Source organism: Verticillium nonalfalfae (genome assembly GCF_003724135.2).
Source record: "Verticillium nonalfalfae strain VnAa140/NRRL 66861 chromosome Unknown scaffold_17, whole genome shotgun sequence".
Taxonomy (NCBI): Eukaryota; Fungi; Ascomycota; class Sordariomycetes; order Glomerellales; family Plectosphaerellaceae; genus Verticillium; species Verticillium nonalfalfae.
In genome coordinates, this window is record NW_021167242.1 from 51,881 (window position 1) to 79,007 (window position 27,127).

Sequence of the window (27,127 nt, forward strand, 5' to 3'; positions counted from 1 at the left end):
TAGCTTTGTCGACGATGCTGAAGAACTAACACATTGTTCTCCAGATCATCACCTCTTAATACTGCCTGGTGTGTTGCTGAGGCGGCGCAGACGGCGTGGAAGAGGGCAGCTGTGCTGCTGGAATTACTGTTCGCTATGCGGCTTCCCTCAAGTGCGATGGGCGACAGGACGGTGAGGTAGGGGTTGGTCGAGGTCCGTATCGGCATCCATTTGTGACTAAGATGCAGCACCCAGTGGCTAATCAACTCCCGGTGACTGGAAGAAGGGAATATGTCCAGTGCTCTCGACGGATGGCCCAAATGATTTATAGGCATTAGACATGTGTCAGAAGCATTATTAGAAGCTTGGGCTTGCCAAATGGTTGAGACGCTGGATGGTCTTCTTGGCCGTGGAAGCGACGAAACCGGCCTTCCATGCCAGATTGGATTTACACCGCCGTGGCTGGCTTCATCATCGATGGAAGCACCCAGGAAGCTCGCTTCGTCTGCTTCGATGTTGTTGAGGTAGAAGCCTGAAGGACTGGGGCTGTCGAGAGCATCCGGTTGCATGTGACCACCTCGTTGTGGTTTGATGATGCTCGTAGTTACAGGAACGGAGGCATCTTGCGCATGCAAGTCGTCTGTAGACTGGGCTCTACGTCCCAACGAAGCAACACTGGCCCCTTCCAGGGGGCTTACGTATCTCCAGTCGGACGTCGCTGTGCGACGGGGCAGTTCATGCTCCTCCCTTACATTTGCCAACTGCTTTCCTGCCAAAGCTTGGGTGTTGACCGGGTCATGGCTTGTGGTGGGCCCAGTAGCCTGAAAGACGGAGAAGGCACCTTGATTTTGCGAGCCCACGCTGGAAGGGCCGTCCAGTCGGTTGAATTGATGGTGATCAACGTGAGCCCATGCACGCTGTGAACGACTTCGGCGGTTGCCCGTGGTTGGTACCTTGCCAGGTTGGGTGACCCAAGCTAACCTGACTCCGTACCCTCGACAAGTGAACCCTCCAACCGTACAACGTCTGCAATGGGGGCGTTGTTCGTCGCACTTGACGTGCCGATCACGACAGGTCCAACATCCGGTGAACGTCTTGCGTCGCCTGGGGCGCTTCAGCTCAAGGTGTGTTTCTGGCTGGGTTGGATCTTGAGTCGCAACAGGCCGTAACCCTTGTACTGCTAAGGCAGTGGGACCTTTCGTTGTGTGCGGAGAACCCATTGATTGCCGTCGAATGCCGTCGAAGAAATGAAAGGCGATCGATGCGACGTTAGCATTGATGGCTGCTAATGACGATGTTCGTCCGTTGCTTTGGAGTTGGATGGTACTGGAGTCAGGTCGCCTCATGCTTAGTAATTAGGTTCACAGCAAAGGCAGCGAACAGACAAGACTTGGGACGTCTATCTATCTACTACATCAGCAATCTCCCAAGCTCGAATCAAAAGCAAAACGATTGCCATCAATCATCCCGGCCACAAATGAAGTGTCCTCACACGCTACAACGTTCACAGGTCCTGGGCCCTTCTTCAAGAACCCTGGAAGTGACTTGGTGGCGACTCTCGTCTTTTCCTCTGTGCTCGGCACGAAAACCCACGTCCCCTGTCAGTCTGCCATTTCGAGCTGCTTCACCCCACTCATCGGGGGGTCGGAGCGGGCGACAGTGTCGAAAGGGAAATCATTATCTCGGTTGTCATTTTTTTTTCTCCGCAGTCAAACACGACGATCGTGAGATTGCCCAAAGAGAAGGAGGAACCTCTGCTGGGCCCCTGACCCTGATGACTGAACCTCCCTGTTTTCTATTAGCGAGGAAGCCACAAGTGAGGTGATTTTCCCACTCCTGCCACTGCACCAGGCGCGGGATGGTCAAATGTGGCAGGAGGCCCTCGAGTAGCGAAGCCGATTGGCAGGAGCTGTCCTCCTCGGGCCAATGGGGTGCCGGTTGCCGTGAGGGCGGTTCCAGCCGTGGGAAGGACCCCGACATTCTGAAACGAACTAATGTGCAAAAGGGAAGGGATGCCGTCGAGGAACCTCAGATCAATGTACTCTTAGGCGAGGTCCAGTGCCAAAGGCACTCGTATCGCACGTACACCGTGGCTCCCCAGCGCCTACGTCACTCCAAACTGCTTCCAACTAGTGCCCACGACCTGTTGGGCTCCTAGTGGTGGTGCCTGGGGGCGGCTTTCTGGGAACAACGATTGTCAGGATCTGGTCAAACGACCTTCTCTCTTTCGAAGCCTTCCTCGGACGAGGATGTGCGAGGCTGCTTTCTTCGCGCCGCGCTTGCATTTTGTCGGGTGCAGGGGTGAAAAGGACAGGGCAAACGGCCAAACAGGGGGGGAATACAAAGACACTTCTTTGCCCAGATGGTTAGATGTTCAACGAGCGCAGCGTTCAGCGTTGCATGACGAGCACTGGCCAGCGTGCACTCCCAGTTGCCAGCTTCACCTTCACCACCACGTTTGGGCTTGGACGTTGCTTCTGTGCTGTCTGCCGTTCATCCCGCCGGCTGACGGTCACGACTTGCCACCACCGCCTTTTGGAGGCCTGTTTCATCTTCGTGTCTATACTTGTTCTTTTCGTTCATTCATTCATTCATTCCATCTCTTCTCTGCACATCTTGCTGGGCCTCGAGCTCCTCGAAGCAGCACAACACCAGACGACAGCGACGTATCACGATTACCCGCCCATCCAGTCATCGGTCGGATTGACCCCGCTCCGCGATTCAATTCGAGACTGACTACTCTTCTGAGCCATCAAAACGAGGCAGCTGGTACTGTGAGATTGCGCCAACTAGGAGGGCCGGCCCTATTGTATCCCTAGCATCAACCGTCTCGGCATGATCGTCGCCCGGATCGACCGCCTGTCATCAACACGCATCGTCGGCCGCTGATCACCTATTCCCCTTGTCAAGCCTGCGTCACCCAGCCACAGGCAGCCCAGCCGGCAGTCGTCTGATGTCTTGTTCTTCCCCGCAAACCTAACCAACAAGAGGATTCTTTTCACCAACCGAGCCCCTCGCTCAGTCTGCTTCTCAACTCCCACCGCCTCGACCACAACAGCACGTTGTACAACGTTTGGGTATCATGAGAGTTTCCCTTGACGGGATCACAGTGTCACTCCTTAACATCTTGACTAAACTTTTTCCCACACACATTCCTTGCCCCATATCATTTTACTTTGCACTCCTTTGAGGCCATCTGGATGCTTCCTTGAGGCTGGGCTATCTATCCGAACGTGCGTTCAGACATCTCACGATATCCTGCCATCTCACTTGCCTTGGACCGACACGATGGCCATGAGAGACAAGATGCCGGCACCTCTGGATCTGAGCAGGTCTAAGATCTTCACTGGGTCCCCGCGCATGAACCTCAGACGAGCTGCCTCTTACAACAACGACAGGCATCATTACGACAAGGCGCCGCTGTCTTCAACATCATCCCGCTTCAACTTCAATCACCTCCTCTTCACTTCGCCTCCGCCATCACCCAGTCTTCCTGCCCTGGTGCCACGACCGCGAAGGTCACCCACACATCCTCGGCCAAGCCGGATGCTCCGCGGCCTCCTTTGGCTCACTTTCTTTCTACTCATTTTCTACTTCGCTACCATCACCATTCGAGGCAATGTTCCGATGGGCATCCCATACCTCACAAATGAACAAGAATTCGAGATGATTGGGCAAGACGATCTACCCGACTTTGCCACCCCGATCATCGTTACAGACACGACCGGCAGATCAAAGTGGACCGTCTCGATCCCACCGGATTTCGAATTTCCACTGGGCGTGGAGGACTATGGAGAGATGATCGGGAAGTGCCGTGAAGTAGCCAGCCGTGTAAGGGATATGCGGAACAAGAACCCGCCCCCGTTCCAGACTTCCTTGGGCGGGGCAAGCCCCTCGGACAAGTACTTCATCGACGTTCCTGACGCCGAGAAGGCTGGTCTTCTTCCAGGACTGGCTGAGAAGACTGTTCAAACCAGTCATATCATTGGGGAAACCGGGGAGTCTGTCGGAAAGAAGGCCGTTTGCGAGAGCACCATGACCTTTGTGCTCGAGACGGCAGATGCTGGCTTGGGCAACACTTTGATGGAACTTTGGCTGTTCTACGGACTTGCTCTCAAGCAGGGAAGGTCCTTCTTCATCGATGACTCAAGATGGGCATATGGGAAGTACACCGACATCTTCCAACCCCCTCCCGTTCCAAACTGTCTTCCTCCTCCACGCCATCAGATGCTCCCTTGTCCGATACAGGCCCGGCACTTGGTAGTTACATCGGCTACTGCCCGAAGCATGTGGGCGGACTCCCTCAGCAAGCCCTATCCCATGCAGGGAGGCCACGGCGATTCCTCCGTGCGAGAGCTTTACGACCTTGCAAGAGCTGGCTACGAAGCGCTGTTCAAGCTCAACACGGAAGACGCTAAATATGCAGAGGATCGAATGAATCTGTTGGCCCGAAAAACGCGTACACAGGGCTCCTCCCCCAACAACGGTATGGTCGTTGGCGTGCACGTCCGCCATGGCGACTGCCACCCCTTGGAATACCAATACCGCAGCTCCTACATCCCCATCAACGCCTTTACGGACAAGGCGCGACACATCATAGAAGTCAGCTACCAGGGGGCTGGCAGGGGTGGTCAAGATGACGTCCCTGCCCAGGAGCATTCCCTCATTGTTATGGCCTCTGACGACCCCATGGTTTATGAGTCGGAGGAGTTCAGGGGTGCTCATCAGGCGCAGGACCGCATCCGCCTAGCCGGCAAGCAGGAGGTCCAAAAGGGCAATCCAAACCCTCGCGTCATGCACCACTTTGTGGACGATTCTTTTGGCTGGGAGGGTGGCTTCTTCGCACCCATGTTCTGGAGTCTAGGGCAGTCTGGCCAGAGCCCAGCCAAAGGAGTTGCAGGGCAGACTAAGAAGCCGCAACCTACAGCAGATGCGGTACGCCTGCGCAGCTACATAGGACGCGCGTACATGCTTGACCTCGCCGTGTTGTCAGGATCGAGTGACGTTGTCATTTGCACAGTGAGCGCCATGGGCTGTCGGCTGTTGGCAGTCATGATGGGGTGGGAGCGAGCCATGGAGAAGGACAATTGGGTCAATGTCGACGGAGATTATGGATGGACAGCCCTGTCATGGTAGGCCGCGTGCTTCTTGAGCGGCGGTGTGGTCTGGAAAATATGCGCAGAAGCATACAGAGGTGGTCAGTAGTCGATCTGTGACAGGCGTTGGGTGTCGTTATTTCTTTGTTTCGAAGCATAGGAGAGGAGAGGAAGCCCCCCGGGCAGGTTGAACTTTATCGCCTGCGTCAAAGGGAGGTGGGTCATAGCCGGCGTCGGTCGTTACTAGTACCTTCACGGTACTTAGTTCATTACAATACCCATTATTTCACATGCAAGCCTGCGCGTCACTGCAGTCCAGTTCTGGGATTTTCCGTCTTGAGGTCGGCCAAGCAGGACGTACAAGACACGTCATGTAGCTGCACTTCATGCTCGACAGGTCGAGCGGAGGAGTCTATGCCAGGTAGGTGAGGACAGGTCTCGGTACCTTGGTTCATCGTATTCGTTTTGATGCTCTTGGCATGGGGAGGTGAAGAGAGGCAGTCACTCTTTGACTTGTCTGGGATTAAGATACTGGGCCTCGAGGTCTTAGTTTGTCGTATTCGTATCAGCTCTCGGGGAGCTTCAGGTACCCTGAAACAGGTGCATATGTGTGGGGAGTCACGTGCAGCAGGATCGTCCGTAGAGGGGCGCAGCACGGCATCTGAGGGCGTCGTCACGGAGGACAACTTGAGTTAGTCGTATTCGTATCTCGAGGAGGTGCAGGAGGACTGCAACAGACGCAGTTTAGATGTTCACTGTTCTCTTGGACGACAGCAGCGATGCGCATGCCAGAGGATTCGTGAAAGAGTTGGCAATGATGTGGCAGTCGACAGGTATCAAGAGTTTTTGATGCTGCCTATACGTGATTAACGGCAATGCTACTGTCGAGCAGGGCGTTGCTGACTGGGAATGGCGACAGATCCAGGCCACAAGGCGGGATGACGTCTGGTTGGTATCACATGCCAGTCAGAAGTCAATCTTGGCCTCCCACTAGTAGCGTGCACACCACGATCTGTAACTGCTGAGCGGTCATTGGCCACCTGGTATCAAAGTCAACAAGTGGCAAACCTCAGGCCACTGGGAGGGACAACAAGATCGACGGCGGCTGGCAGGGGCACAATTCTGGCCAGCGCAGCCTCAGTAATGGGTCGGGGGCGGACGGGCTACAAGATGGCACCGAAAAGAGTCGTCTTCTTATTCGGGTGGTACGATGCCCTGCGACGACGTACATTGCTGGGAAAGGTCAGCAAATTTCCTGATGGGTTGATAAAGGAGAAAGTCGCAAGTTATCAGACGATGTGCAGACGGAACCAAGGCCCTGGCCGTGGACGATACGAATACGCTGGAGCCATGATTGGGTACCGGAAGGTTTGACCGCCTTTGCCAGAATGGGGACCCTGGAGTCTTGGATCGTTGAGGTGGAGCCCTTGCTGCGGATGTTAGCGGCTTGCAATGGATGGGCTTTTGCGAATTGGCAGCGCCCCTGAACCCCCTTGCACCTCGCGTGCGCAGTCCCTTCCACCCCCCCAAAGGAAAATATTGCCGATATAATTTAACCCGTCGCGCACCCTCGAGACATACGCCAACCCCACCGTCTCGCACCACCTCCTGATCGCATCGACGAGCCCATTGACGACGACGGCCACGATCCACGAGTAGACGAGAAACGACCGAGTCCCGTCTGTCACGGCCACGGCGACCTCACCCCGCCGGTTCACCTATTCCTTCTTTCCTCCCTCAACAGGTCCGCCAACATCATGGGTCTCCTTCAAGAGATCACCGGTCCTGCTGCGCAGCAGTTCCAGACCCTCGGCACCGCGTCGCAAGTTGGCGTCGTTGTCTTCGGCGTCGTGCTCCTCTCTGTCGTCATCCATGTCGCCAACCAGCTCCTGTTCAAGAACCCCAATGAGCCCCCCATGGTCTTCAGCTGGTTCCCCTTCATTGGAAACACCGTCACCTATGGCATGGACCCTCCCGCCTTCTTCGAGGCCAACAAGAAAAAGGTACGCCCCAGTGATTTAATCGTTGTGTGACGAACTTGAACTGATTCTGGAATCCCAGTATGGTGACGTCTTCACTTTTATTCTCCTCGGCAGCAAGACCACCGTCGCTGTCGGCCCCCAGGGCAACGACTTCATCCTCAACGGCAAGCAGCGCGACGTCAACGCCGAGGAGATCTACAGCGTCCTCACTACGCCCGTCTTTGGTCGCGATGTTGTCTACGACTGCCCCAACGCCAAGCTCATGGAGCAGAAGAAGGTTGGTGCCTGTCTTTCATCCCTTGTCGCCCCTCGAATAGCAGCTGACACGCTTCCCCATTTTCAGTTCATGAAGATCGCCTTGACCACTGAGGCCTTCCGCTCCTACGTCCCCATCATCTCCCACGAGGTCCAGAACTTCTTCAAGACGAGCAAGTACTTCAAGGAACAGTCCGGCGTCGTCAACATCCCCCCCAGAATGGCCGAAATCACCATCTTCACCGCCTCCCACGCCCTTCAGGGCTCCGAGATTCGCAACAAGTTCGACACGTCCCTCGCCGAGCTGTACCACGACCTCGACATGGGCTTCTCCGCCATCAACTTTGCTCTCCACTGGGCGCCCCTCCCCTGGAACCGTAAGCGTGACGCCGCCCAGAAGGCCGTTGCCCAGATCTTCATGGACACGATCAAGGACCGCCGCGAGTCTGGCCGCACCGATGGCCTCGACATGATCTCCCACCTCATGCGCTCCACGTACAAGAACGGCATCAACGTCCCCGACCATGAAATTGCGCACATGATGATCGCTCTCCTCATGGCCGGCCAGCACTCTTCCTCCTCCACCTCGTCCTGGATCATGGCGCGCCTCGCCCAGAACCCCGCCGTTATTGACGACCTCTACAAGGAGCAGGTCGAGGCCTTTGGTGCCGACCTCCCTCCCCTCACCTACGAAGATCTCTCCAAGTTGCCCCTCAATCAGGCCATCATCAAGGAGACGCTCCGCCTCCACGCGCCCATCCACTCCATTTTGCGCAAGGTCAAATCGCCCATGCCCGTCCCCGGCACCAAGTACGTCATCCCCACGAGCCACAACCTTCTCTCGGCTCCCGGCACCTCGGCCACCGACCCGACATACTTCCCGAACCCCGCCATCTGGGACCCCTACCGCTGGCTCCCCGACTCGCCCAATGCCCCGACCTTTTCGCGCGCCGAGAGCGCCGACGAGGAGAAGATCGACTACGGTTACGGCCTCGTCAGCAAGGGTGCCAACTCGCCCTACCTTCCCTTTGGCGCCGGCCGTCACCGCTGCATTGGCGAGCAGTTTGCCAATGTCCAGCTGCAGACCATCACAGCCGAGATTGTGCGCCTCGTCAAGTTTTCCAACGCCGACGGCAGCAGCAACATTAACGGCACCGACTACGCCTCGCTGTTCTCGCGCCCGTTGGAGCCCGTCAACATTCGCTACGAGAGACGGGAGAAGGCATGAGTTTATTGTTGCTGGCCTGTGCGCGAGAGGTTCCGGCGGTAATCCTTTCCATGTGCTGTATATAATTTAGAATGAGGGAAAGCTCACTCTGTAGAGCTGCAGGTATAGACTTTAATACAAGATGACATGAAGACTTCATGAACGAGCATACAATGCCTTTTGTTTCCCCTCGCTTTCGCTTGACGAAGTGATTGCCGATGCAATGACCTGGCTGACAGTGAGGTGCAACTGTCCTGCCCAACTCGATGTGATTGGCGTTATGGAGATGTAATGACGATGCGAGACTACCCCCGTTTGCATGCCCATGCCACTCATCAAGGGGGTCAGTGCGAAACAGACTTTGGCAAATTCGACTTTATTGAACTTTGCGCAACTCCACCATATCCGCCGCAAGCGAAACAACTCATCCTCATTCCATGTGAGTATTCACGCTGCATGGTCTTCCAAAGCCCAATGTCGGACCCTTCAACTTCCACTCTCCTCCGCCTGTCCGGGCTTCCCGTCTCGCAACTCCCCGCCCCCTCCGCCACGTCGGAAACCCAAATCCCTTTCCTCCACGCCCTGCTCGCCCCCGCCATTCCCTTCCTCGACTCGGCCGCGCCACGCGCCGGCACGCCGTCCACGTCCTGGACGCCCAAAGGCACGAAGCGCTTCAAGGTCTCCGCGGCGGCCGTCGAGACCTCTGCCCGCGTCGTGGACGGCGAGCTGGCGCGAGTTTGCGGCGTGTTTTCTCGAGCGGCACCGGGCGAGCGAGAGGGCCTTCACGCCCGGCGTCGTCGACAGCCGCGAGGGGGCGCGGTGGGAGGGGGCGGCGGGGGTCGAAGTGGACGTCGCGGGCGAGGTGCGGGTGTGCGAGGTGCTGTGCGTGCAGGAGATGAGGCATGCCATGCCGGGGGGCTTGCTGAGGGACCGCGTGTTTGGTACGGTCATGGTGGCGGCGGCGGTCCGCGGGCGGGATGAGTTTGTGGTCGTTTCGGTGCCGCTCAGGGATCTCCAGGGTTCGGATTTGGGTGGACTGGTTAAGGAGAAGGGTATCATTGTCGGAGCGTACGTGAGCGTTGAGAGGATTCGCCGCACCGAACTGGGGCAGATCGAGTGGCTCATGGCCACGGCATCGGATGCGAAGGGCGTGCTGCCCATGTGGGTGCAGACGAGGGCGGTCGTCGGGGTCGTCGCGAAGGATGTTGAGCTCTTCTTGTCGTGGATTGCAGACAGGAGGGACAAGGGAGAGGCTGCCGAATGGACGAGTACCCGAGGCGCTGGTCAGTAAGGCGGCAATCGCAACCCCGATCATGTCGTTTGTAGTTGCTCTGGTGGCCTTGCAACGGGGAAGTCACGGTCGATCATCGCTTCCTCACGAGTGAATACTATTCTGCTCATGCTCACGGTCTTTGTTGACCCTGCCTCGCTTCATATCAACACGATGACTTCGTAAACCATCATTGTATGGCCGGCCTGTTCTCGGGCTTCCTCTGTAGCTTCTGCGCCTACCCTATTGATCGCTGTTCGCGAGCATCCCACTTGCCCTCCCTCAAGTCATGGATCTGCCTTCGGTCCCCTCCCTCCCCTCATCGGGTCTACTCACAGCTCGCAGGAGCTTGAGCTTCTGCCCAGAGGCAACGTTTCGCGACATGAACCAAAGCGAGCCTACTGTCCATGCTCAACGTCGACCATTGTTTCTCAGCGGCCAACCCCAGCAACAAGGCACCGACAGCTGCGAGACGCTGCTGTCCCACCAATCCGAGTATCCTCGCAATGCCACTGAGCTAGCCATCTCTCTAGTCAATCTTGTTTTCCCGTACGATGTGCGCAATACCCAGCGCAGTCTTGCCAGAATGTACGACCGCGTCAAAGCTGTAGAGGCCAAAGCCTCTATTGACTCTGCGGCGCGACAGCAGGCGGAGCGAGCCATGGGCGCTCTCGAGAAGGAAATGACAGCGTTGCAGGCGATGGTGGCCAAATCCCAGCCAGACCCATCTGAGCATATGCGCGTCGAGGACTTGGAGAAAGAACTTCGCCAGAAACATGAGAAGATGATTGAGATGGTCTCCGAGTTCAACACACAGCGTGAAAGTCTCCTAGCTGATGTAAACAGGTTGGTTGACCAAACGAGACAAATCCAGCAGGAAGTCACAGCACGGAGCACCTCGATCACAGAAGAGCCTATTGTGCCCAGTGAGGACATGCACACGTATCCAGGCGAGGCTGCACCAAAAGTAGCTACAACGGCAACGGTGCCAGAGAAAAGCGTGGAAGCAGAAAGTATCAAACCAGGTATGGCAGTCTGAAAAGCACGCTCGCAACTATGCGACTGACCGCCATCAAGCTCCTGCAGACGATATCTCCACTGCTTCAGAGAGTGGAAGCGAACCTGAGAGTCCCAGAAACAAGGGGCTCGCCGTCGATAGGACATCGAAGGAGAAGGCCAGATATGCGAATGACGATGTGGCGGAGCCAAACAAAGTCAACAAAGTCATAGGACGAAAGCTTAAAAGAACATCTTCTCTGGGACCGGTGCAGTCACCTGCAAGGCGGACTCTCAGGAGCGCAGCAGGGGTGAAATCACGGGAGGCCACTGCAACAGGCCTAAAACTGGCGAAACCAGTCACGCCGCTTCGGAAACAGGATACAAGACCAAAGGTCCATCATCGCCCCGCCGCTAAACCAGTCGAGCGTCGGACTACAGAGAGGAATCAAGTCATTAAGCAGAAAGCTTCTGACGGTCGACTACGTCGCCTAGCATTTACCAGATTTGCAAAGTTCATCGACGCGAAAGCCAGAGCAGAGGAGCCGCCAACCACCCATGCCCACAAATTGCTTATCTGGGAGTTCATTGACGGCCTGGAGGACAAGGAAATGTCTTCCTTTGTACAAAGCATGTTACTGAAAACGTTCCCGGAACTGGTCGTCCCCTCCAAGGGCCGGGGCAAGCCCTTTCGTCGCATTATCCTCGAGGGGCAACTAGAGTGGTATCAAGTACTGGAGGCTATTAAGAGCATGCCAGTTCCTCCTTTCTTCTTGGATGAGACTTGATACACTGTCTCAGGACTCGATATCAGCCGAAGAGGACTCAAACGAGATGAAGGATGAGAGTGTTGTCTAAGAAGACTATTGGCCCAAAGTCTTCCGATACGAGGACGTCATGTCTGTAAAGGATATGGAGGGTCAGAAAGGCAGGACTTACGTTGCTTGCGTTCTTCAAAATCAAAGCCTGTCATAATAATTCGCCAGCTTGAATGGCCATGTATTCGATCGCCATGAAATGACCAAGCTGCATACGACTGAGCCGGAGTGGCGAGCCTGTCAGCAATATCTCACCATGACTAGTTGCACGCGGTCGTTAGACCAAGGTCAAATCCCTTCACGGGGCAGTTCTCTAATAGTATTACGTGCCAATACAAATTGAGAAGAATATAACAAGAACACATTTCAAAGATATTAGTGACGCGGCTTGCTCGATGACAGGTAACGAGTTTTGGATCCGCAATAATGCCCTCTCCGATTTTGACATAGAGCAAACGGGCTAGCAAATGACAATCAACTGGCCAGTCATGGCCAGTGTCTTCCTCCCCCCTGGACTTATTTGCCGTCGTTCTCGCCGTTCGCGGCAGCGTTGTTGGCCGCGGCAGCAGCGGCGGCGGCCTGCTGCTGAGCCACAGCAGCGCCAGTCTCCCGCTCGATGCGCGCCTCGATGTCGCGCAGTTGCGACTCGCGAGCCAACAGCTCCTGGCGCTTCTCGTTGATCTCGCGCTGGACTCTGATTTCGATCTCGCGGAACTTCTCCTCCTCCCTTCGGAGCTGCTCCTCCTTGAGGCGGTAGGACTGAGACACCATATCATCGGGGTTTATGGACGAGTCGCTATCGGGGATGTTAGTGGCACTGGTCTGCAAGTATGAAGAGGAAACTGGAACGTACGCCTCGGCACCACCCTCCACAGCCTTGGACAGCTTCTCGGTACGGTAGTTCTCGTAGAGGAAGTCGAAAGTAATCTCCTTCAGGTCAACCAGGTGGCTGTACAGCAACGCGGAGCGGATGGCCAGGAAGTCAGAGTGCTTGGGGTCATCCACCTCGACAACGCCCCACGGGTATTGCCTGGCGCGAACCTTACGGCCACCGATCTCCACAACCTCCTCGCTACCGACGATAGCGAAGGGCATGAGGCTCCGCAGCTCAGCATTCTCCTCGACGGTCTCCTCATCATCCTCCTCGACATCGTAGGGGAAGTTGTAGACGGGGATACGGTAGTACTCGATATCCTCCATGATCAGCTTCTTGGATTGGGCGAGTTCGGAGGGTGTGAGGGAATCGGCACGGCCGATAACAGGAATAACGTTGACGCGGGGAGCAAGGCGGCGCATGAGCTCAATGTCAAGCTCACGGAGCCTATTGGCTGTTAGTCAGTGTGTCACAAGTGCATGAGGACAGTAAGTATGCCAGGCAGGACGCACCCATGGCCGGTAGGCGTGATGAAGTAAAGCATGACGTGCACTCGGTTGTCTCTGAAGCGAGGGTTGCGCTTGATCCTCGACTCCTCGGCGAGCTGGTCATCATACTGTCGCTCGAGGTAGCCGGCGATTTCACCGAAACTGTAGAGACGTTGTTAGCAAGTATCGACAGACGCAATCGCTGCCGGCCGGGAACTGCTCACGAGGCCTCGTTATCAATCTCGTCTCCAAAGCCGGGGGTGTCGACGATTGTCAGGGAGATGCGGGTGCGGTCCTCGTCCAGGTCGAGCTCTGTAGAGGTTCCGTGTCAGCGTGAATCGCTTGTTCAAGAAGTCGGCGTACACGCACCGACAGTAACGGGCTTGATCTTGAGGCCCTGGTCAACCTGAGCGCTCTCATCATCGACATCCTTGTGTGCCAGCACATCCTTGCCGCAGAGCATGTTGACGAAGGTAGTCCGGCCTGTGTGATGGGATCATGTTAGTTTGCTGTATGATTGGACTCGACCGGAATCGACGCACCAGTTCCCGAGGCACCGCAGACCATCAGGCAGAATTGAATACCCTTCTTCACATTCTTCTTTCGGCGGAAAGTCTGTATAGCAGCATTGTCAGGTCAGCCAAGACGTATTTCTCCCCTCCCCACACAGCATCCTCCCACCGACACCGACACACACTGATTGAGACGTACAGCTGAAGACGACATGTTGGGCGGTTATTTCAATTCGTTCGATCCAGTTCAAATTCGGCCAGGATTCGGGTATCAAAAGGGCGTCTCGGCATGCACTTTGTCGTGGCTATATCGTTGGAGTTGATGCTTGTACACTCGGAGAAATCGTGGCGGGTTGGAAAGGGGGTCAGGAACAATTTCATGAGCCAGCCAACGTCAGGTCGGCTTCGTTGGCTTCAGGGGTCCCTATCGGTGCTGGGCACCTAAGATAACGGCGCAAATTAAGTACCCCTACCTCGCGGTACAGGTCTCTGCCCGGATGGGGATCTGCAAAGGGCATTCTAAGTCACGTGGGCCAATTGACTTGTTCGTTTGATGAGATGGTCTTACCAATATCACTTTTTGTCAAAAGAAAGCCCAGTTGCCCGATTCATATTACGTGTGCCGCTTTTTACCTTCGTGAACCCGGACAGAAGCTCTAACTGTTGGTCTTGTAGGAGTATTTGACTTGCCTTTTAACGAGGATTCCATAGTTGAAGAGCGATGCCAGTCGTCGTTGCAGGTCCAGGTACTTGGAGTGGAGCAGCTAACAGCGCCTGGGGCACTCCCGGACAGACGCCCCAGTGGAGGTGGGCTCCCGAGCTCGAACCAACTTCAGCCTGCAAGGCTATCTGCCGTCGGCCTACCTAGCTTCGTGTACCTTGCCTCGGTTTTCAGACGTATCGTTGACTTTCCTTCATCCGGGGTTGACTTGAGCCAACTCTTGCCCCCGACACGCCTCCCACCACCACAAGCCTTGACCCAACTCTAACTCTGTCCTTGCAGCCTCCGACATACCTCTCCACAAGCGCATCCGTAACTGCCTTGTTTCTTACCTAATCAACGTGCACTCGGCGCTTCGCTCTTCGCGAATGTCAGTCAAGGACGTAAACGACGACTCACTCCCCACTCTCGGCGCAAACAGCCACATCTTGACTGTGTCGGCTCGAATTACCTGGACGATTCAAGCTTTCTTCGTCGACACGATCATACGTTGATTCTTCTGCCGGACTCCTCCCACATTATCCATGTCGGGCATCAGCGCTCCTCCGCCGCGGCCGAAGCTGAAGCTCAGCGTGAGTCGCGCTGCTTCCTTCAGCGATGCCAACGCGACAAAGGCGCCTCAGTCAGCCGCTACGCCCCTCGCGACACCAAAGATCAGACTCAAGGCGTCACAACCTCCAACGCCGGCCTCTGCGGCACCCAAACCAACAAACGCAAAGACGAAAGCGGGCCGCCAGACCAAGCCAACGAACAAACTGATCGAGTCAAAAAAGAGGGAGCAATACGAGATCGACGATGAGGACGACCCCATTACTGGGCAGCCGGCGAAGAGGATCAAGCTTCTCAAGACACCCAACTCCGCCTTGCCGCGCACGAGCAGTGGCCTCATCCTCAAGTCGAGGGGCAAGCCCCCGAACCACCCGCCTGGCGATGGCTACGATTCGGAAGCGAGCGACCGCGAGATAGACCCGACCATCGAAGAGCAATTTGTCTTGCGCATGCTGCCTGGAGAGCACTGCGATTACATCCGAAGATGTATGGAGGAGGGCAAGATTGGCATGCCCCGGTCGCAGGGCGGCGCAGATCTCGCGATCAAGTGGCTTGAAGACGAGGCACGGCGTGCTGTCGTGCAAGTTAAGGGTCAGCTGTACGCCGCTGTCATGCTCGAGCTGCCTACAATCACGGAGGGTATGAAGACGTGGGATCGCAAGACTTTCATGAAGTCTGCCGATATCTGCAATATGCTGCTTGTTTTTCAAAAGGTAGCATCCGAGGATGAAGCACGCAAGGCCCCTCTCCCACCTATGGTCCAGCCAGGATTCAAGTGGCCGCACGGGCTCACTCCCCCAATGCACGATGCCGTCAACCAGAGATTCGCAAAAGTCATTGAGCGGTCAGAAATCGAGCTCAAAGAGGCAGAGGTTAGGAAGCTGCTTCAAGCTGATGCTGCTGCCGTGAGTTCACGGTATGAGTTCATGGACGACCGACAAATGCACTCTGAAGATGAAGGCGACGAAGACGCAGGCTACTCAGATGAGGAGGATGCCGACGGCGAGGCCGATGACAGCGGCTATTTCCCGGCGTCAGGCTACGCTGGAGGTGCGATGGTCGAGGATGATGACGACGACATGGCGGCCGATCTTGAGGCTGCACTTGAAATGGAGATGATGAACGACGACGAGCCAGAAGGACAGACACCAGCCACACAACTCGATGGCGTGACTCCGGGCACAATGAACTCTGGCACGCCCGCCGGCCGCGCACAGGAAAGTGCAAATGAAGAGGAAGAAGAGGAAGAAGTTAGCGACGAGGACGATGACAGTGACGTTGATAACGAGGAGCAGACTCGGATCAAGGGCGTACGCGAGGACATTGCGGCGCTCAAGAAGAGTATCGCACAAACAGAAGCAGAACTTGCACAAAATGCAGGAAACAAAATCCTGTCGCGCAGGATTGAGAGCCGTCTACGGAATCTCAAGGCCGAATTGGGGGTCAAGCTTTCGTCCTTACCGCCTGAGGATGAAGAGGAGGAGGAAGAGGAGTAGAACCGTGACAGAGCAGCCTCTACATGGCAGAGACCGTAGCAACAATGTCCAAACTGGCACGTAAGGGCCCCACCGGTAAATGACCACGACTTGAGTCTATTTGATACACAAAGTGTTGGTATACAGGCCGGCATCACGCCAACTCTATCCTAGTGTACATGTTCCACACCATCCGTGTAGCTCCCCAGCTGTCCCGTTATGATACATCAATCACCGGGTCCTGAACGCATCTGATGTCGCGAACAGCGCCCACACCGGTTATCCACGTCCAATTACCCATGCGCTTTACATAGACTTGAGGTAGTTGGACTCCTTGATCTTGCGCTTACGCTCGCTGCGCATGGCCTGTCTCAGCTCCTCGCGCTTTCCAGCCGCCATGAGGTTGTCCTCGACACTGCCGCCCTCCTCACCAGGCAGGTTGATAGACTGCTGGTACAGAGGCACCTTGGGTGCCAGGGCATCGATGCCACCCTCGGCGAGGAGCTTGGCCTTGCGCTTGGCGGCCTTGCGACGAAGCTTTGCAGATTTGGCTAGGAGAGCGTTAGCTTGGTACTGTCGCGCGCAGATGCCGTTTGGGGGCTCATCGGCAGAGCAGAGCAGACCGGGTGGATATATACTCACAGAACTCGTCGGCAGCCTCAGCATCGGCACCAGCATCTTCCTTAGCCTTGAAGACCAGGCAGTCCCAGAGCCAGTCGGGGTATTCCTCGTCGGCGAGGGCGACAGGGTCGGTCTTGCCCTTGAAGTAGTTCAGGCCATTGAGGACAGTGCCGGCCTGGCAGGAGGAGGGTTCGCGGACCGGCTTCGCGGCGGCAGCGGAAGGGAGGTCGATGGGCGTGGAGAGAGTGGGTGTGGCGGTGGGTTCGGCGGTCGACGAGGCAGGCGAAGCTTCGGAGGTGCCCAGGCTGCCTGCTGGTGATGACCTTGTGGAAGCAGAGATGGAGAATGGTCTGGCAAAGGGGATCGGAGCGACAGTGCGAAGAGGAAGGGTCGTCGCTGCGCGACGGAGGCAAGTTCGGCAGATCATTGTCGCGGCTAGGGGAGAGGCGAGACGTCGGCCGTGGATGGAGGACTGGCGTTTTGCTGATGATGGAGGTGAGGTCTGTCGCCAGTTTGGGAGATAGGGACTAAAAATTCTGGGGTGGGCGGGATGAGCTCGGTGCGCAGTCTTGGCACGTGAGGCGTCAACCACTCTTGACGACTGATGAATAAAGACACGACTTGAATACGCCCCCAGCTTTTCAACGCTTTCTCCAACTAGGTACCTTAGCATTAGTAGAAATACTGAGAATCGGGAGCTCGCGTGTTCGCGCTTCAGGCATTTGAACGTGGGTTTGTTGGATAGGTGCATAACTCGGTTCGTTCGACTACTCTATATGTACATGCTGAGATATGGCTCTGGCCTGATGCCGTCAAACCACGTTCCCTGGCCTCAAAACTCTCGAAGGATCGCTGATTGCACTTCGTCTCTATCCTTGCAGAAGACTATTTGCCTGCCTCTCCCGATCTCCACAGCCTTGAAGTTCAGACATCCCGATTGCCGCCCCTCATTGCTTGTTCCCTTGCTTCGTGATGTAGTTTGTTTGTTCGAACAGAGTACCCGTGACCTTCTTCTCCTTCAGCAATTGCAGGTACCTCTCTGTGAACTTGTTAGTGTTGTTTCCCCAAAAACCTCTTTCCTAATGGTCATGTATCGACCAGGCGGAGGGGACCTCGGCGTGCTAACCTCGTAGGTGACCGCACTTCTCCAGGTGGTTGACACCCTCGCGCAAGTAGCACTTGCCCAGCTCCTCGCCAGTGAGGCGCACCATCATAGCTCCAACCCATTGTTCCCTGATGATAGCGTCCTGTGCCTGCTTGAATGCTTTGTTGTCATCGTAGTCGACGCCGTCGAATGTGGGGGCGACCTTCGGCTTCTGAGCCAGAAACATAGGGGATTCGGGAGTCGGCATTTTCGCAGTTGGCGTCGCTCGGGGCGGTGGACAGAGTTGAGGAGGCGTAACCGTTCGTGAGGGTGGGATATGCTGGCTTGGAGTGGTTTGGTAATGTCACGACGTTCAATGGGCACGGGTCTGCGCGGCAAGCTCGAGTTTCGATTGTGGCCTGTCAATCCAGGCAGACACGGAAGACGGTACGTACCTTCAAGGTCCCCAGGCTGCTGGCCGTGCGCATGCAGGCTTCTTTCGTGCTCACCGCCCGCTCCACAACAGCTGCAGAAAAAGTTGCAGGACCCGCTAAAAAATCAAAAAAATCGAGGACCCTTTGCGACCATCCCAACCACCACGGCAGTCTCCCCCCCAAGGTTCCTTAAAACCCTGCACCTGCCCAGCGCAATCTCAGCCTTTGTCTTTTCCCTACATACTCTCGGGATTCTTCGACTGCCATTCCTCGTGCGAACTCCCTTCCATTATCTTTTCCCTCAAACCCCCTTCATCTACCCTACCCCGCACCGTCACAATGGGCAAGTCTACTTCCGTCAAGTCGAGCAAGAAGGGCTCCTCCGACCCTCTCACCAAGGTGAAGGCGGCCGGCGTTACCAAGCCCGCCGACAGCCCCAAGGCCAAGTCTAAGAAGGTTGCCAAGGAGGTCGCTGAGAAGGCTACCAAGAAGAAGTCGAAGAAGGTCGAGTCTGAGTCTGAGAGCTCCGACTCTTCTGCCTCCGAGGCCGAGTCCTCCGACTCTTCTGACTCTGAGTCTGAGGAGGAGAAGCCCAAGAAGAAGGCCGCCAACGGCAAGAAGGCCGCTGCCAAGAAGGAGGAGTCTTCCGACTCCTCTGACTCCGAGTCCGAGGCTGAGTCGTCCGACTCTTCTGACTCCGAGGAGGAGGCCAAGCCCAAGACCAAGGAGGCCAAGTCCAACGGTGTCACCAAGAAGGCCGAGTCCTCCGACTCGGACTCTGACTCTGATTCTTCCGAGAGCGACTCGGACGAGAAGCCCGCTGCCAAGGCCGAGGCTGTGAGTAGAACCCGCCATTGTCTTGCCATCTCTGCGCTGCTTGCTGATTTCTTTTACAGTCTTCTGATTCGTCTGACTCCGACTCTTCCGACTCCGACTCCGATGAGAAGGAGGAGGCCCCCAAAGCCGAGGAGCCCAGCAAGAAGCGCAAGGCTCTCGATGACCCCGTCATCCCCCCCAAGAAGGCCCGCACTGAGGACATGTCTGAGCAGAGCGCCACTCTGTTCGTCGGCTCCCTCGCCTGGGCCGTCAACGATGACATCCTGTACCAGGCCTTCTCTGAATTCCCCAACCTGACTTCCGCCCGTGTCATCACCGACAGGGAGGGTGGCCGCAGCCGTGGCTTCGGCTACGTCGACTTCTCCGACGCCGAGTCTGCCAAGACCGCTCTCGAGGCCAAGAACGGCACTGAGCTTGAGGGCCGTAACATGAACATTGACTTCTCCGGCAAGCGCCCCGAGCGCAGCGACAACCCTGGCGACCGCGCCAACGACCGCGCCCAGCGCCACGGTGACAGCCTCTCCCCCGAGAGCGACACCCTCTTCGTTGGCAACATCTCCTTCGAGATGGACCAGGACACCGTCCACGCTTTCTTCGCCACTGTTGCTGAGCCTACCAGCGTCCGCCTGCCCACCGACCCGTAAGTCATATGGTCCTACCAAATCCCTGAACATGGTGCTAACTACCCCGCAGTGAGTCTGGCAACCTGAAGGGCTTCGGCTATGTCTCGTTCAGCTCGATTGATGAGGCCAAGAAGGCTCTTTCTGAGCTCAATGGCCAGTACCTCGGTGAGGGCAGCTCTGGCCGCGCCGTCCGTCTGGACTACGCCGGTCAGCGCCCCCAGCGTGACGGTGGCGGCGGCGGCGGCCGCGGTGGATTCGGTGGTCGCGGTGGCGGCCGTGGCGGTCGCGGTGGCTTCGGTGACCGCGGAGGTCGTGGTGGCGGTCGCGGCGGCTTCGGCGGCCGTGGTGGTGGCCGTGGCGGTGGCCGTGGCGGCTTCACCTCGACCAACCGTGGCGGTCTCGGTGACTTCAAGGGCACCAAGGTCACCTTCTAAGCATGATACCCCCCCCTTTCGTCGTTTGTCGGACCTCATCGAGGACAAACTTGTACTGAGAGAGCGAGTGAGAGAGAGAGAGAGAGAGGAAGAGGAAGAGAGGCACACTGAGGGCTATGCGCTCCACCCGGAGCTGTGGGCTTTGATGGCTTTTGTTTTGGGCACTCTCGGGACCCGTGGGCTCGTGGCACCATTTTTTGAGGCACTGCTTCTGACTTGGCACTCGGATGGCAGTTTGAGACGCTTTTCTTCGAGCATTGAGAGACACGCACTTGACACTTCAATCAGAGGGCTCTTTTGGATCACACCGAGATACTACACAGTGGGCAGACGGCTTGGATCGAGCATGAATCGGTACGAAGCTTTCGTCGCCGCGATCACTTTCTTCTGTCCTGCTTGCAGGAAAGTCGAAGAGATGTCGCGGTGGTGCAAGTGGACCGGGTTTGTGCGATCACATTCATCTGTGGGCTTGTGGGCTTTGTGGGCTTCTGAGGGATAATCTGCGACGGCTCTGGCTGTCGAATGCAGTCTCTTCGGAGCTGTGTGCTTGCCGTGGGCTTTTTCACTATTTTGCCTTGCGACGACAATTGTCGAAAGAGTTGATCATGACCGGAGTAAGTATGCCTCCCTGACCCCCCCCCTAGCTTGGGCTCTCGATGCGTGTATGGGTATCTAGTAGACATGGAAACGGCGTTTATGGAGTGTAAAAGAATCCAAATGTTTGTACGATGACGAGACTGTGCCTCCAGTGCGTGATGTGTTTGTGAAGGTGTGAAGTATTCTGGGGTACGTGTGAGAGAATGATGCACGAATGGCAGTGCCTGTTGGCACGGGATTCAGGTACGTACGTGAGGCTGAGCCCCATGATTGGATTCACGAGCTGATCAGTACCAAGAAGAGAGACATGGGCACCCACAAACAAGGCCATGAGGGCGGGAGCAGGCTACGTTATGTAACTACCCACCTCAGGTGCGTAGGTAGGTCACGAGAGTGTTCGTTGGGGTACGATGGAGCTGGCATGGTCGTGCCAGACAAGACACCCCCAACGATATCTTGGCCTCTGATGACGGCCAGGCTGTGTCGAGGCTGAAGAGTCGCAGGCGGCGACGATATCCACTCTCTTTTCCTGATGGGATTTGATCTGATCTGATAAACAACCACCGCAGTGGCTAGCTGCAGGGTGCATCAGGCTACTGCCGCCGATTATGATGCCAGGACCCCATGTTGGATCGGGCTTCGAGATGCGGCCGGTGTCGGATGGAAGGCGGTGAGGTGACGAGAGGTGCGCAGGCAATGGCAGGGTGCCGGGGCTCGAGGGGCATGAGCAGCATAGCGCGTCTGCTGCGGGCTGATCAGTGGTCAGTGGGCTTGCTGGCGGTCAGTGACCAGTGACCAGTGGGCTCGCTGGCGGACTTGGTGGGGTATTGCGCACCTGACGGGCCGCAATGGCTGGGTGCGTGTTGAACGCTTGGCCTTGAGACGCCATGTGAGTGGGCAGCCAGGGATATGCAACGCTCTCTGTGGAGGGAGGAAGTACCCCGCGTCTGACGGCGTCATGGAGCCGTCTAACTGACACTGTGAGTCCACGATGCATTTGGGTGGCAACACACAGTCACCGTCTCGTTGAAACAAACAGCTGACACTGTCGTAGCGTCGGAGTGTACCAGTCCGGTCAAGCCAGTCAGTATCTCGCAGCCCAGCACATCATCCGCCCCCGCCCCCTTCCCACGGCCGCCGCCTGCCATCCACCCACGTATCCGCTACATGCGCCCATGGTGCTAAGGCACGACTAATCAAAGCGACAAAGCCTCAACATTCTGACCGATACCTGCTCACTTGACTTGGAGAGTAGCGAAGCGGTCTATGCTATTGACAAGTTCATCTCTCCATCTCCCATCACGCGAAACTTGCATCTCTTTCGACGCGACAATACCGTCTTGCCTCTTATCAGCATCATCACCCTCACCTGCCTTGCTTATCACCAGTGGGGGGTCCATCTGAAAGCGCGGGGTCCTGCCAGTTTTCTCCATCTCACCGCGCGTTCCTCGACACGGCAGCCTCCGAGTTCGAATCTCCGGCGTTCTATCGTCTCGTTCGGCTTCACATCACCAAACTGGACTCTCCGGCATCATGCACCCAACGCAGCGCGAGGAACGCGCCAGTGTGAACTGGCACAGCGCCTCGCACGGCGCCTTGTCGTCTGCTGGACCGCAACGGAGAAATGACGGTCAGTCTTGTCGCCACCGCATGGCCTCCGCCATGGTGCTGACGTTGCCAGAATCCTGGGTCGAGATCTCCTCCCAGCCCTCCTCTTCCTCCCTTTCCTCCATCGGTGACGAGATCGTGACGACCGGCTTGAGGGTCGGAAACCCACCCACTGCCCGCCGCCGTCGGGTCCAACCTCCTGGGCCACGATCCTACCACGTCGACCAGGCTGCTATCCAGGGAGGCACCAGCAGCCAGGAAGAATACGAGGAGACGGAGAGTGAAGAGGACAGGCTCTTGTCGAGCTCCAACGAGAACGTTCAACAGCCCATCCGTCAGTCTTTCCAGAGACCGGCCCAGTCGGCGTCGGAGGACTCCGATGACGACTACGATAATGCCACCGCACTGGGCAGAGTCTCCGACGATCCAGTCTTTCGTCCACACCCCAACGCCTTTTCTCACCCACCAGGGCTGGGCAGCCGCCGCCACTCGACAAACACATCCATGCCGTCGCACCCTCACAGCCGGGTACGCCCTGCGCTGAGCCAGCGCTCGCAGACACGCGTCTCGCGCGGCCCCGGCCACTTCATGTCCCCGTCCTACCAAGCCGACCACGACGAAGCTCTCCGCACGTCGCTGACGACCCTGCTCTCCTGCGCCGCCGCCGCCCGCGGCCTGCCTAAGTACAAGGACGCCGAGCAGCAAGGAGCCCCTCCCACCCTCGCCGGCGTCGGCCCCAGCACCCGGCCCGTCGAGCTCCGCCTCATGCCCGAAGCCGAGCTCATGGCACCCACCCCCGTCCCCGAGCCCATCCCACGCGCCAAATCCCCAGCCCGCTCCCGCGCAGCGACGACCACGTCGCCCTCACCCGGCGACGGCGTCGACAAGCACAAGCGCAGCGCCTCGTCCCAGACGCGTTCGGCCCGCGTGTCCAAGAAGAAAAAGGTCGCCATCGACGACGGCACGACGACCCTCATGAGCCCGACGCTGCTGACGTGGGTCATGAGCGCTGGCGTCGTCGTCCTCGTGTCCGTCGTCGGGTTCGGCGCCGGCTACGTCATGGGTCGAGAGGTCGGCCGACAGGAAGCCTTTGCCAGCGCCGGCGCCGGTGTCAACGCCTCCTCCGTGGCCGCCGACTCGTCGTCCTGCGGCCGGGAGGTGATTCGCTCCTCCGGCGGGCTGCGACGGCTCCGCTGGGGAGCAAGCGTCGTCGCCTCGAGCTGAGCGACGAATATCATTGGGGGGATGTTTATGACTTTGGAGTAGCCTGACGAGAGAGATCTGAAGAGCGAAACCATCTCCCCTCCCGCACGACAAGCCACGAAGTAACACGATTTAACGGGGATATTTGACTTTCGCCTTTTTTTTTTCCCATTGTCTGGCAACTTTTTTTTTCGACGTCTTTACTTGGGGTCTTCGGAGCTGCGATATAGACGATACCCCTCTCTGGGCTCGCCCGGGCGTTGGCCATGTCGTATGAAGGATGACAGTTGGGCGGTAGGCCCTCTGGCCCCTCTTCCTGTTTTTTTTCTTTCCATTTTCTTTGATCGGTCTTTCACATCTAGGGACCTCTCGGCGTTGTTTTGCATGCTGGCGTTCATGTTGACGGAAGAGCGGGTAATACGTGCAGGGAGCCATGGATTTCTCGACAGATGATGGAGTGGCGTGGTGTGCGGGGGATCGCTCATCGAGTCGCATTCAGGGTCGCACGCGCGAGGCTAAAATATACTTATTTTACACTTGACTTTTTTTTACTTGCATGGGTTTGCATGCAGCATCTCCTGCGCATCACTGGTCAATCTGATCGGTTATCTAGCAGAGCGTGGTCAAGCCAGACGTAGACTTGTGATTGTCTATTCAGCCGTGCGAGCTAGTATCCTTATATTGAGATGCAATGTGGCCCAGCCATGGTTTGTTCCCTCGATCGCATCTTCCTGCGTCCCCCATCGCAACCTCCTGCGTCCTCTCTCGCCCTTCTTGTCCTCACTCGTCATGGTCGTCGCCGATGGCATACAGAAGCAGCCGCTCACGCCGACAACGCGGCCAGATCCAGCGGCACGCTGCTCCCCCTGCCAGCCCTGTACTTTCGCGTCCCGCCGACAAACTCCCTCGGCTTGGGCAGCATGCTGTCGTCCTGGAACTTCCAACGCGGGTCGTGCACGACGTAGCGCGCGCCACCGCCGCCGCCGCCTGCGGCACCGGGAGGGGGCGGCGAGGTGAGGCCGCCGGCGGAGCGGGTGGGGCTCGGGCTGGCGGCGCCGTTGGGGGCGGAAAGGGTGAAGGCGCTGGGGTCGAGCATGGAGGTTCGAAGGAGAGAGCCGGCGCGGTTGCGTGAGGGGGGCGCGGCTGGAGGGGGCGGCGGCGGGGAGGATGCCGCTGGTGGTGGGGGAGGCGGGGCCGGAGGGGCGCTGCTCGGCGAGGGGGAGGGCGGCAGGCTCGCTGCGCGGATGGCGGCCTGGGCTGCCAGGTTCGGAGGGCCGGCAGACGGTGGAGGCGGCGGTGGTGGTGGTGCCGGAGAAGAGGACGCTGGAGGAGGTGGCGGGCGGGGAGCAGCCGAGGGCGGTGGTGGAGGTGGCGCTGGAGGAGCCGGTGCCGCTGAAGGAGGTGGAGGGGGTGGTGCCGGTGCCGCAGACGGCGGTGGCGGCGGTGCTGGCGTTCCTGGAATGGAGGGTGGCTGGCTCAGCATGGAGGAGGACGGTTTGCGCGAGGCCGGTAGGGGGGGCGGCTTCTTGCCGATGGGGGGAGGCGGTCCCTTCTTGCCGATGGGCGGCGGCGGCAGTGACGGTCTTCCGGGTATGCTGGGTGCCGCGGCGCCCGGCGGCCTGGGCGCGCTCATGGTGGGCGGCTTGGGTGCGGAGAAGGACCTGCCGCTCGACTCTGGGTCGGAGAGGTATGACGAGGAATCAGCAGCACCTGTGTCAACGCCGCCGCGACTCTTCCGCAACTTCGGCATGCCGCCTGCGAAGAGCCCGCCCAGTTGTGGTGCGGCGTCCATACCTGCGCCTGAGCTCTCACGTCCGCTCTGGTCGCTGTTGCTTCTGGCGCGGTTTCCAGGAGCAGGGGGGGCGAGTCCTCCGGGAGGCTTGGGCATGCCGCCCATTCCCATACCAGGAACTGGAGGTGCGCCGCCGATAGGGGGCCCGGCCGAGCTATTCGCAGACTTGCTGACGATAGGTGCCGAGCGGTCATTCGTCACTGCCTTTCGAAGCGCCTTGCCCTTGCCGATTTCGCCGAGAAGAGCACCCTGAGAGAACAAGTCAGTTGTTGTGCCGGGGTTTCAAGATCGACGTTGAGATTCGAGTCTTTCACATACACGTCCGGCCCCAGTGGGTGGCCTGGAGGGGAGGTTGGCGGCTGGTGGTCCTCCAGGCGGGGGAGGGGGAGGAGGGGGAGGGCCACCCATGACGGGCATGGGAGGTGGTGGAGGCGGCGGAGGCGGCGGCATGTTGGTCCTGATTCTCTCGAGGTGTATGTTCAGTCGAGATGTTGGTTGGCAGGTCGCACGCCAGGACTTCTAAGACGGCAGCGCCCAATGAATGGCCTGTTTTGCTGCCCGAGGTGAGTGGCACCTGGATATCGGGTAGGTAGGGCTAGGATAACCGCGACTGTGGCTCTTTGATCGCGGATGATGCTCGGTGGTGGTTGAATTGTGTAGGGCCAAAGACGACGACTTTGTCATTCGTTGTCGAGATAGGCTGATCGGCGGAGATGGATTGTCAGGACTACTCGCAGGAGAGCTGCCAGGCTGCTTCGTCATCGTTGCGCGTCAGTGTCGCTTACCTAATGCACTTCCATGTGGCCACGTGATATCACCCCTACAAACGGCTTGACCTCCACCCTCTACAAGACCTCGATGGTATGATGTTTATCTCTATCTCTTGAAGCCAGTCCAGCATTCAAATTGCCTGACGCACAAGTCCTCCATCAGGTATCGGTGGACTGACAGTGGACGGTCACAGGCAACGAGAAGAGGTCACAGGCAATGAGAAGAGAGGGCCCCCGAGCCATGCCAGAATCTATCCGTCTCAGTGACACAGACCCAACTATTCGCTCTGTTGTCAGGCCAAACAGCTCTGCAATTATTGGCGCTCGAAAGTTGCAATTTTCCAAGCTGTTCTCAGGGGTATTGCAAGTCATGTGCTTCAGCTCACAGGCCTAAACTCAAGCCCGAGATGACAAGTCTACGCCAGATCGCTGTGAGTGAGAACGGCTTTTACCGCCAAAAAGCAACACAATGGTGCGCTCGTCATACGAGTGTTATGAACAAGTACCGTTGACAGTGCATGCACCCGGTCAGACAGAGAAGCCTCTTCACTTTCTCCCCGGGCAACACTTAGTCCACAGGGAAGCCAGGCATGGCGTTGGCACCCGATCTCACGCCATGAATGCCATGGTTCCATTGAGTTTGTCGCCTGTACCATGAACATGACGCCAAATGTACATGTGTCTCATTCAACTCTGGGCAAACGTCATGACTGAGAAAGATCCAACAGATATGCCTCTTGTGTGACATTACTCAAACGTGCTGGCCGGAACGCAAACTCATCTTGTACATCGCCGCCGGCAGACGACATCAAGCCCCGGCGTCCTCAATATCGTATGCTCAGCACGTCAGCTAGCACATGATGTCTTGAATCGCCTGTCGAAGCTCTCGGGATACAGAGCAG

The 27,127-nt window shown here is 57.4% G+C and overlaps 10 protein-coding genes across 10 annotated transcripts; 6 read left to right on the forward strand and 4 right to left on the reverse strand.

Moving 5' to 3' along the window:
- Positions 1-3,267: 3,267 nt before the first annotated feature.
- Positions 3,268-5,115, forward strand: D7B24_002694 (uncharacterized protein; the record flags this gene model as incomplete). The annotated part of the gene is made up of 1 exon (XM_028636895.1): positions 3,268-5,115. One exon carries the CDS (start codon positions 3,268-3,270, stop codon positions 5,113-5,115), a length of 1,848 nt encoding a protein of 615 aa, XP_028497474.1.
- Positions 5,116-6,832: 1,717 nt separating this feature from the next.
- On the forward strand, positions 6,833-8,540 carry D7B24_002695 (uncharacterized protein; the record flags this gene model as incomplete). The annotated part of the gene is made up of 2 exons (XM_028636896.1): positions 6,833-7,078; positions 7,137-8,540. The coding sequence occupies 2 exons, from the start codon at positions 6,833-6,835 to the stop codon at positions 8,538-8,540; spliced, it is 1,650 nt and encodes a 549-aa protein (XP_028497475.1).
- A 453-nt stretch (positions 8,541-8,993) lies between these two features.
- On the forward strand, positions 8,994-10,828 carry D7B24_002696 (uncharacterized protein; the record flags this gene model as incomplete). The annotated part of the gene is made up of 3 exons (XM_028636897.1): positions 8,994-9,254; positions 9,295-9,806; positions 10,135-10,828. The coding sequence occupies 3 exons, from the start codon at positions 8,994-8,996 to the stop codon at positions 10,826-10,828; spliced, it is 1,467 nt and encodes a 488-aa protein (XP_028497476.1).
- A 1,291-nt stretch (positions 10,829-12,119) lies between these two features.
- D7B24_002697 (uncharacterized protein) lies at positions 12,120-13,691 on the reverse strand (the record flags this gene model as incomplete). Its single annotated transcript, XM_028636898.1, has 7 exons — positions 12,120-12,399; positions 12,457-12,924; positions 12,990-13,127; positions 13,190-13,277; positions 13,335-13,448; positions 13,508-13,580; positions 13,677-13,691. 7 exons carry the CDS (start codon positions 13,689-13,691, stop codon positions 12,120-12,122), a joined length of 1,176 nt encoding a protein of 391 aa, XP_028497477.1.
- Positions 13,692-14,722: 1,031 nt separating this feature from the next.
- On the forward strand, positions 14,723-16,243 carry D7B24_002698 (uncharacterized protein; the record flags this gene model as incomplete). Its single annotated transcript, XM_028636899.1, has 1 exon — positions 14,723-16,243. The coding sequence occupies one exon, from the start codon at positions 14,723-14,725 to the stop codon at positions 16,241-16,243; it is 1,521 nt and encodes a 506-aa protein (XP_028497478.1).
- Positions 16,244-16,528: 285 nt separating this feature from the next.
- On the reverse strand, positions 16,529-17,270 carry D7B24_002699 (uncharacterized protein; the record flags this gene model as incomplete). Its single annotated transcript, XM_028636900.1, has 2 exons — positions 16,529-16,773; positions 16,865-17,270. 2 exons carry the CDS (start codon positions 17,268-17,270, stop codon positions 16,529-16,531), a joined length of 651 nt encoding a protein of 216 aa, XP_028497479.1.
- Positions 17,271-17,790: 520 nt separating this feature from the next.
- D7B24_002700 (uncharacterized protein) lies at positions 17,791-18,195 on the reverse strand (the record flags this gene model as incomplete). The annotated part of the gene is made up of 2 exons (XM_028636901.1): positions 17,791-17,882; positions 17,970-18,195. The coding sequence occupies 2 exons, from the start codon at positions 18,193-18,195 to the stop codon at positions 17,791-17,793; spliced, it is 318 nt and encodes a 105-aa protein (XP_028497480.1).
- Positions 18,196-18,700: 505 nt separating this feature from the next.
- D7B24_002701 (uncharacterized protein) lies at positions 18,701-20,255 on the forward strand (the record flags this gene model as incomplete). Its single annotated transcript, XM_028636902.1, has 3 exons — positions 18,701-19,198; positions 19,258-19,838; positions 19,892-20,255. The coding sequence occupies 3 exons, from the start codon at positions 18,701-18,703 to the stop codon at positions 20,253-20,255; spliced, it is 1,443 nt and encodes a 480-aa protein (XP_028497481.1).
- A 2,130-nt stretch (positions 20,256-22,385) lies between these two features.
- D7B24_002702 (uncharacterized protein) lies at positions 22,386-23,684 on the forward strand (the record flags this gene model as incomplete). The annotated part of the gene is made up of 2 exons (XM_028636903.1): positions 22,386-22,482; positions 22,534-23,684. The coding sequence occupies 2 exons, from the start codon at positions 22,386-22,388 to the stop codon at positions 23,682-23,684; spliced, it is 1,248 nt and encodes a 415-aa protein (XP_028497482.1).
- Positions 23,685-24,486: 802 nt separating this feature from the next.
- D7B24_002703 (uncharacterized protein) lies at positions 24,487-25,905 on the reverse strand (the record flags this gene model as incomplete). The annotated part of the gene is made up of 2 exons (XM_028636904.1): positions 24,487-25,704; positions 25,774-25,905. 2 exons carry the CDS (start codon positions 25,903-25,905, stop codon positions 24,487-24,489), a joined length of 1,350 nt encoding a protein of 449 aa, XP_028497483.1.
- Positions 25,906-27,127: the final 1,222 nt, after the last annotated feature.